The sequence below is a fragment of the Rhincodon typus genome, unplaced genomic scaffold (assembly GCF_021869965.1).
Source record: "Rhincodon typus isolate 14 unplaced genomic scaffold, sRhiTyp1.1 hic_rhity00001312, whole genome shotgun sequence".
In the NCBI taxonomy this organism is placed as follows: domain Eukaryota; kingdom Metazoa; phylum Chordata; class Chondrichthyes; order Orectolobiformes; family Rhincodontidae; genus Rhincodon; species Rhincodon typus.
In genome coordinates this window covers 18,048-27,395 of record NW_025966950.1, presented here as the reverse complement: position 1 = coordinate 27,395, position 9,348 = coordinate 18,048, and the positions used below count along the sequence as shown (strand labels likewise).

Sequence of the window (9,348 nt, the reverse complement as noted above, 5' to 3'; positions counted from 1 at the left end):
GATGGGATACCAGCCTCGGTAGAGTTATTTCAGCAAGGTGTTTCAGAGGTGTGTGGAACCAGGCCTCTCCTCCACAAAGCATGCATTACAATGTGGACCTTGTTACGACATGGAGTACTTAAAACAGGAATGTTTAAAGAAAGCAACATCAGTACATAACGGACAAAGGGAGAGAACGAGATGTTGAATTGGGTGAGATGAGCTATTGATGGAGCACACTCCTATGGAGGACAAAGACCAGTCCAAGCTGAATGAGCACTGTTTCACTGTTAACTTAGAGTAAACCAGTAGAGAACTCTGCATTTGAAGGCCACAAGATCAGAACTGCATAGAATAACCTCGCATTTACAGGCCATTCAGCCCCAACTGCTTTGTGCTAGTATCTCTGTTCCAAGCAAACCTTCTCCCACACTTCTTCATCTCACATCATCTTTGCTCTGTTTCCCCCGTGTTTTTATCTGGTTTCTCCTTAAGTGGATATATAATGCTTAGCACAGTCACTCTCTGTGCCGAGTTCCACGTTCCCAACACCCTCTGGTGAAGCAGTTTCGGCTGAATGCACAAATTTGGTTTGTTTTCTCGGGCATGCTCTCCTCACTCTGAGTCAGAGGTTTGTAGGTTCAAGACCCACTGCAGAGCTTTCAGCACTGGATTATGTACAGACACTCCTGGAGCCAGTACCAGGGAGAGAGTGCTGCAATGTGAAAGGTGCACTGTTATGCGACGTTCCATCTCAGTCACTCGGACATCCTGCACGCACACATGGACACTGATTGCTTCTCAGTTCCGGAAGCCTCTGGCACCACACAGAGGTCAGAGGTCAGGGCAGCAATAAAAATTGGGGATTCGTCACTCTTCTTGAGTCTGTAGCATGGAAGCAGACCCTTCAGTCCAACCAGCCCATGCCAACCATAATCACAAATTAAAGATCTCTCCACCGTCAATTTATCCATTCCACAGACACATTAACACAGCAATGCTTCTGAAAGCGAGCTGTGCACCAATTATCTGTCATGTTTCTCACATTATACGACGGTGACTATGCTTTGGAAATATTTCGTTGCCTTTGAAGTACGCTGGTTTAAGCCTGAAGCCAAGATAGGTGCCATATAAATGTGATTCGGGAGACAGAGCAAAAATTCAACCCCCAGAATAAAGGAACACACTAACGGGAGGATGAGTCAACCATGGCTGATCAGGGAAGCCAGGGACGGCATAAAAGCAAAAGAGAAAACATACAATGTGGCAAAGGGCAGTGGGAAGTCAAGGGATTGGGAAGCCTACAAAGACCAACAGAGGGCAAAGAAATAAGGAGGGAGAAGATTAAATATGAGGGTAAGATTGCCAGTAATATAAAAGAAGATTACAAGAACTTCTTTAGATATTTAGAGGGTAAAAGAGGCAAAAGTGGACATTGGACCGCTGGAAAATGACATTAGAGAAGTAGTAATGGGGAGCAAAGAAATGGCGGAAGAACTGAATAAGTACTTTGTGTCAGTCTTCACAGTGGAACACACGCATAACATCCCAGGGGGCAGAGCTGAGTATGGTGGCCACCATCAAGGAGAAAGTGCTAGAAAAACTGAAAGGTCTGAAGGTGGATAACCCACTGGTACCAGATGGACTACACCCCAGAGTTCTGAAGGAGATAACTGGAGAGATAGTGGAAGCGTTAATGGTGATGTTTCAGGAATTGCTATAGTCAGGGAGGGTCCCAGAGGACTGGAAAATCATGAATGTACACCCCCAGTTTAAGAGGGAAGTGAGGCAATAGACAGGAAATTACAGGCTGATTAGCCTGACCTCGGTCGTGGGTAAGATTATGAAGTCCATTATGAAGGATGAGATTTCTGAATATTTGGAAGTGCATGGTAAAATAGGGCAAAGTCAGCATGGTTTCATCAAGGGGAGGTCATGCCTGACAAATCTGTTAGAATTCTTTGAGAAGGTAATGAGCAGGTTAGACCAAGGAGAGCCAATGGATGTTATCTACCTGGACTTCAAGAAGGCCTTTGATAAGGTGCCGCACAGGAGGCTGCTGAGTAAGATAAGGGCCCATGGTGTTTGAGGCAAGGTGCTAGCATAGATAGAAGATTGGCTGTCTGGCAGAAAGCAGAGAGTGGGGATAAAGGGATCTTTCTCAGGATGGCAGCTGGTGACAAGTGGTGTTCTGCAAGGGTCAGTGTTGGGACCACAGCTTTTCACTTTATACATTAATGATCTAGATGAAGGAACTGTGGGCATTCTGGCTAAGTTTGCAGACGATACAAAGATAGGTGGAAGGTCAGGTAGTATTGAGGAGGCAGGAGGCTGCAGAAGGATTTAGACAGCTTAAGAGAGTAGGCAAAATGGCAGATGGAGTACAATGTGGGAAAGTGTGCGGTCATGCACTTTGGTAGAAAGAATAGAGGTACAGTCTATTTTCTAAATGAAGAAAAAATTCAGAAATCTGAGGTGCAAAGCGACTTGTAATCCTAGTCCAGGATTCTCTGAAGGTTAACTTGCAGGTTGAGTCAGTAGTTAGGAAGGCAAATACAATGTTGACATTTATTTCAAAAGGACTAGGCTTTATAAGGCTCTGGTCAGACAACATTTAGAATATTTTGAGCAGTTTTGGACCCCATATCTCAGGAAGAATATACTGGCCCTGGAACGAGTGTAGAGGAGGTTCACGAGAATGATCCCAGGAATGAAAGTCTTAACATATGAGGAATGTTTGAGGACTCTGGGTCTATACTCGATGGAGTTTAGAAAGATGAGGGGGGCATCTAATTCAAACTTACAGAATACTGAAAGCCTGGATAGAAGAAGTTTCCATTCGCAGGACAGACTAGGACCCGAGGGCACAGCCTTAGAGTAAAGGGAAGACCCTTTAAAATGGAACTAAGGAGATACATCTTCAGCCAGAGAGTGGTGAATCTATGGAATTTCATTGCCACAAAAGGCTGTGGAGGCCAGGTCATTCAGAATATTTAAGACAGAGATAGCAAGGTTCCTGATTGTTAAGGGGATCAAAGGTTTTGGAGAAAAGGCAGAAGAATGAGGTTGACAAACTTATCAGCCATGATTGAATGGCGGAGCAGACTCGATGGGCCAAATGGCCTAAGTTCTGTTCCATTGTCTTATGGTCTTCTGGGCAAATACTTCTTGCCTCTGGATGAAGATGTTTTTCCAAAATTGCTCCTGTGCATTGATAATGCTCACAGCTATCTTTTTGCACCTACCTGATCCAAATCTGCGATCATGAACACTGAAACATAGAAAACAGGAGCAGGAGGAGGCCATTCAGCCCTTCGAGTCTGGTCCACCATTCAATATGATCATGGCTCATCACCAACACAATCCCACTTTCTCTCCCATACCCTTTGATTCCTTTTGCCCTAACAACTATATCTAACTCCTTCTTGGAAACATTCAACGTTTTAGCCTCAACCACTTTCTGTGACAGAGAATTCCACAGCCTCACCACTTTCTGGGTTAAGACATTCCACCTCATCTCCATCCTAAATAGCCTAACCCCAATCCTTAAACTATGACCCTTGGTTCTCGACTTCCCAGTCATCAGAGACAATGACAGGATGCAGAGCTGGGCAAAGAAGTGGCAGATGGAATTCAACCCAGAAAAGTGTGAAGTGATTCATTTTGGAAGGTCAAATTTGAATGCAAAACACAAGGTTAATGGCGGGATTCTTGACAGTGTGGAGGAACAGAGGGATCTTAGGGTCCACACGTCCATAGATCCCTCAAAGTTGGCACCCAAGTTGATAGGATTGTAAAGATGGCGTATGGTGTGTTGGATTTCATTGGCAGGGGAATTGAGTTTAAGAGCCACAAGGTTATGCTGCAGCTCTCTAAAACCCTGGTTAGACCACACTTGGAATATTGTGTTTAGTGCTGGTTGCCTCATTATAGGAAGGATGTGGAAGCTTTAAAGAGAGTGGAGAGGAGATTTATCAGGATGCTGCCTAGACTGGAGGGCAGAGCTTATGAGGAAAGGCTGAGGGAGCTAGGGGTTTTTTCATTGGAGCGAAGAAGGATGAGAAGTGGCTTGATAGAGGTAAACAAGATGATGAAAGGCACAGATAGAGTGGATAGTCAGAGACTTTTTCCCAGGGCAGAAATGACTGTTACAAGGGGGCATAATTTTAAAGTGATTGAGGAAGGTATAGGGGAGATGTCAGAGGTAGGTTCTTTACACAGAGAGTGGTGGGCTCGTGGAATGTGCTGCCAGCAGTGATAGTGGAGTCAGATACTTTAGGGACATTTAAACGACTCTTGGATAGGCACATGGAGGATAGTAAAATGTAGGGTATGCAGGGTAGTTTGATCTCAGTAGGATAATAGGTCGGTACAACATGGTGGGCCAAAGGGCCTGTACTGTGCTGTACTGTTCTATGTTCTACGTTCAGTGATAACATCCTTGCTGCATATACTCTGTCCAGTCCTGTTAGAATTTTATAGGTTTCTATGAGATCCCTCCTTCATTCTTCTGAACTCCAGTGAATATAGTCCTAACCAATACAGTCAGGAATCAGTCTGGTAAACATTAATTGCACTCCCTGCCTAGCCAGAACATCCTTCCTTGAAGAAGGAAAGCAAACCTTTGGACACCTCTTGGACATTCAGTTTCCAACTGGCTGTATTTTGAATCCAGTTCCCTCTGCCCCCAGGCCTGTGTTATTAATATCTAACAAGGTGTGGAAAAGGGCTGTGTATTCTTACTGCCCTGTCGTGTGAAACAAAGTTGAATATTCTGGGCAAGCAGAAAGAAAAGGAAAGGAACAGTTAGTATGGGGGCATGGTGGCTCAGTGGTTAGCACTGCTGCCTCACAGCGCCAGGGACCCGGGTTTGATTCCACCCTCGGGTGACTGTCTGTGTGGAGTTTGCACATTCTCCCTGTGTCTGTGTGGGTTTCCTCCGGGTGCTCCGGTTTCCTCCCACACTCCAAAGACGTGCAGTCTAGGTGGATTGGCCATGCTAAATCGCCCATTGTGTTCAGGGATGTGTAGATTAGGTGGGTTATAGGGGGATGGGTCTGGGTGGGATGCTCCGAGGGTCAGTGTGGACTTGTTGGGCCAAAGGGCCTGTTTCCACACTGTAGGGATTCTATGATTCTAAGGTGAGGGTGAGCTCCTCCTAGTAGTCAAAATTCTGAAAGAGTTTGATCAAGTGGATACAGAGAGAACATCGCAATGAGATAGACACCAAAAAAATCTAACTGCAAATTCAGATGTAATGCCTGCTCAGGGACTGGTGAGAATTGAAACCCATGACCACAAAGAGTGGTCGACGTGAAGAGTGTAAGATCAATGAAGGAGGAAGCTGTTATCAGCATTTGTACAAAAAGGAGTTAGAGAGAGTCATGATGGAAGATTTAGATGGGAAATTACAAGAGCAGGCTTTTAACACCCAACATGGATTGGCTGAGCCGAATGGCCTATTTGAGTTCTCTCTATCCAGTGAAATCCAATCTGTATATTCCCATTGAAGATGACAAGCTATCTTCCTGCTGCTTTTCCAGGGAGCCAGGGCCACAAGAAAAGTGTCCGGACTCCGAAGTTGCCCAAACAGGGTGGCATGAATTGGGCAGACCTTTTACCACCACTTCCAGCTCACCCACCACCCACAGCAGTGAATCCTGAAGAATACAGCATCAACACAGAGGAAAGGTATGGAGCTCTCTCCTATTTCTAACTGACACTCAGAGCTTTACCCTGCCCACCTGTTTCACCCAGTGACATTGGGGCAAAAGGACCCAGCACCCATGGGTGCCATTTCTTCTGGCCTGGATAACAATTTACCCTCTGTTGGCCCATAACCATCACAGAGTGATGGAAAGGTGAGGTTTCGAAATATGATCTCGTCAGACAACCCAGGGAAGTAAAACAAAGAACTGCAGATGCTGATGATCTGAAATAAAATCAGAAACTGCTGGAGAAATTCAGCAGGTCTGGCAGCATGTGTGGGGAGAGAAAAACAGAGTTAACATTTCAAATTATTCTTCTGATGTAGAGGTGCTGGTGTTGGACCGGGGTGGAAAGGTCAGAAGTCACATGACACTAGGTTGTAGTGTTTATTTAAAATCAGAAGCTTACGAAAGCTTGTAATTTCAAATAAACCTGTTGGACTATAACCGGGTGTCGTGTGTCTTCTGATTTCATTCTTCTGAAGAACAGCCCCTGGACTCGAATTATTAACTCTGTTTTTCTCTGCCCACACATGCTGCCAGACCTGCTGAGTTTCGTCAGCAATTTCTGTCTTTGTGCTAGCTCAATTCTAAATCTGTTTATGCAGATTATCAGAAATTAGTTTGGCTTTAACTCTGAAATAAGCTCGTGAAAATTCCTGGAACCTGTATCATTATGTATTCATTGAGCTATTGGATTGGTCACCCTGATCAATAATCCAAAGAACATCCGTTTGAACCCAACAGGGCCAGTTCAAAGTTATTGATGGATTCAGCTGTCAGTGATGGAAACATGGAGCTGTCACATGTCATCCAAACCTAACTACTTCATTGACCTCTTTTAGAGAAGGAAATTGTCACCCTTACCCAATCTGAATCTGGACCTGATTTAAGTCCTGGGCCAATATATTTGACTCTTAATTAGTTCTATTTATCTGTAGGAGACTGGGGATGGACTGTAAATGTACCCTTTCAGTACATTCCCCTCCCCAGACTAAATTTAAAAAGATACCCACTCCCTGTGTGGCCTTACCCCAGGTGAGCAATCACTACTGTTTCAACGCTGTTAGTGGAACATGCACCACAGTGTGCCCTCAATCTCTAGTAAGACCATGAGACAGGAGGAGGCTGTTCGGTCCTTCAAGCATGCACTGCCATTCAATAGGATCATGGCTGATCCAACATCCTTCACGTCCACTTTCCTGCCCTTTCCCTATAACCTTTGATTCCCTGACTGGTCAAGAATCTATCTATCTCAGCCTTAAATATATACAAGGACTCTGTCCCCATAGTTCTCTATGGCAAGGAGTTCCAAAGACCCTCAACCCTCTGAGAGAAGAAATTCCTCCTCATCTGATGTGGCTGATGGGCAATCCCTACCTGCCTCATCTCACCAGCTCAACTCTCAAACTGGAATTGCAATAGTTCCAATTCTAAAATGCATGTTTAAAACATTTATTCTCAGGATGTGGGCATCACAGGCTGGGCCAGCATTTAATGCCTGTACCTAATTACCATTCAGAAGGTGGTGGTGAGCTGCCTTCTCACAATCAATGTGGTGTAGGAACCCCTCAAGTGCAGTCAAGGATGGATTTCCAGGTTTTGACCTAGCAACAGTGGAAGGAACTTTGATATATTTCCAAGCCAGGATGACAAGGAGAGGAATGTGAAGCTGGTGGTGTTCCTGTGGTATCTGTTGCCCTTATCCTTCTTGATGGTAAAGGTCATGGGTTTGGACGGTGCTGTCTAAGGAGCTCTGTTAATTTGCACTGCACCTTGTAGATGATACACACTGTTGCCACCGTATGTTGGTGGTGGAGATGTGAACGTTGAAGATGGTTAATGTTGTGTCAGTCAAGTAGGCTGTTTTGCCCTGGATGGTGTCAAGCTTCTCGAGTGTTATTAGAGCTGCACCCATCTAGGCAAATGGGGAGTATTCCAGCGCACTCCCGACTTGTACCATGTGACTGTGGACTGGCTTTCGGGAGTCAGGAGGTAAGTTACTCTCAATAGAATTCCCAGCCTCCAACCTGCTGATGTAGTCACTGTATTTATATGGAAGGACAAACTTGAAAGCGGAATACAGGGTTAACGGAAAGATTCTTGACAGTGTGGAGGAGCAGAGGGATCTTGGGGTTCATGTCCACAGATCCCTGAAAGCTGCCACCCAGGTGGATAGAGTTGTTAAGAAGGCATATGGTGTGTTAGCTTTCATTAATAGAGAGATTGAGTTCAAGAGCCGTGAAGTTATGCTCCAGCTATACACATCTGGAGTATTGTGACCAGTTCTGATGGTCTCATTACAGGAAAAATGTGGAAGCGTTGGAAAAGGTGCAGAGGAGATTTACCAGGATTATGCCTGGAATGGAGGGAAGGTCTTATGGGGAAAGGTTGAGAGAGCTAGGGCTTTTCTCTTTAGAACGACGAAGGATGAGAGGTGACTTGACAGAGGTGTACAAAATGATCAGAGGTATAGATAGAGTAGACAGCCGGAGACTTTTTCCTAGGGTGGAGGTAGCTATTACGAGGGGGCATAGTTTTAAAGTGAGTGGAGGTAGCTATAGGGGAGACGTCAGAGGTAAGTTCTTTACTCAGAGAGTGGTCGGGGTGTGGAATGCATTGCCGGAGAGGGTAGTGGAGTCGGCCTCATTAGGGGCATTTAAGCGGCTATTAGATAGGCATATGGATGATAGTATAAGGTAGGGGTGGAGGTTAGATAGACCTCAGGTTTAGGGTAAAAGTTTGGCACAACATCGTGGGCCAAAGGGCTTGTACTGTGCTGTACTGTTCTATGTTCTATGTTCTATGGCTTGTCCAGTTGAGTTTCTGGTTAATGGTAACGCCTAGAAGGTTGAGAGTGTGGGATTCAGTGATGGCAGTGCCATTAAACGTTAAGAGATGATGGTGAGATTGTCTTCTTTTGGAGATGGTCATTGTCTGGCACTGATGTTGCGTGCTGTTAACCACCCAAGCCTGCATGACCTTGTATCCAGACAAACTCCCTTCAGTATCTGCATAACTTTGCAAGTTATGGAATGCTGTTTACATCATATCAAGCCTTTTAAACCCAGCAGACAGCTGTCAAACCAGGGACTGAAGTGTCACTTCAGCTGGAATTTTTCAGAGCTGGAGTCTTGCTGTGCTGCCATTCTTACTACTGTAAGGCTGGTGACTCTGAGCTAACCCCAGAGCAAAAATCAACATGGAGAAATAGGGCAATGCAGCACAAACTTATCTCAGAGAATTCTCTTGACAGTTGGACCTTTTTGATTTCTCAGTTACGATCGCGATGGCCTGTGCCCTCTGCCCCCTGCCCGAATGTACCTGCAGCAGGATGAGCTGGAAGAACAGGAGGACGATGAACGAGGCCCTACACCCCCAGTCCGTGGGGCAGCCTCATCACCAGCAGCAGTGTCGTACAGCCACCAGTCTACTGCCACCCTAACACCCTCACCCCAGGAGGAGCTGATGCCCATGTTACAGGACAGTCAGGAGAACCTGGCTCTCATCCAGACTGCGAGTGACCACAGGTAAATGCACCTGGACAAAAGAACAGACTAGACTCACACACACACTCTCACACACACACGCACACACACTCTCACACACACTCTCACACACACACACACACACACACACACACACACACACACACACACAC

At 45.5% G+C, this 9,348-nt stretch overlaps 1 protein-coding gene across 1 annotated transcript; it reads left to right on the top strand.

The window, feature by feature from the left end:
• Positions 1-5,491: 5,491 nt before the first annotated feature.
• LOC125481217 (roundabout homolog 1-like) lies at positions 5,492-9,217 on the top strand (the record flags this gene model as incomplete). Its single annotated transcript, XM_048592480.1, has 2 exons — positions 5,492-5,670; positions 8,966-9,217. Coding segments are annotated over exons 1-2 (431 nt in total), but the record flags the coding sequence as incomplete, so codon positions are not given.
• Between the last annotated feature and the right edge of the window lie 131 nt (positions 9,218-9,348).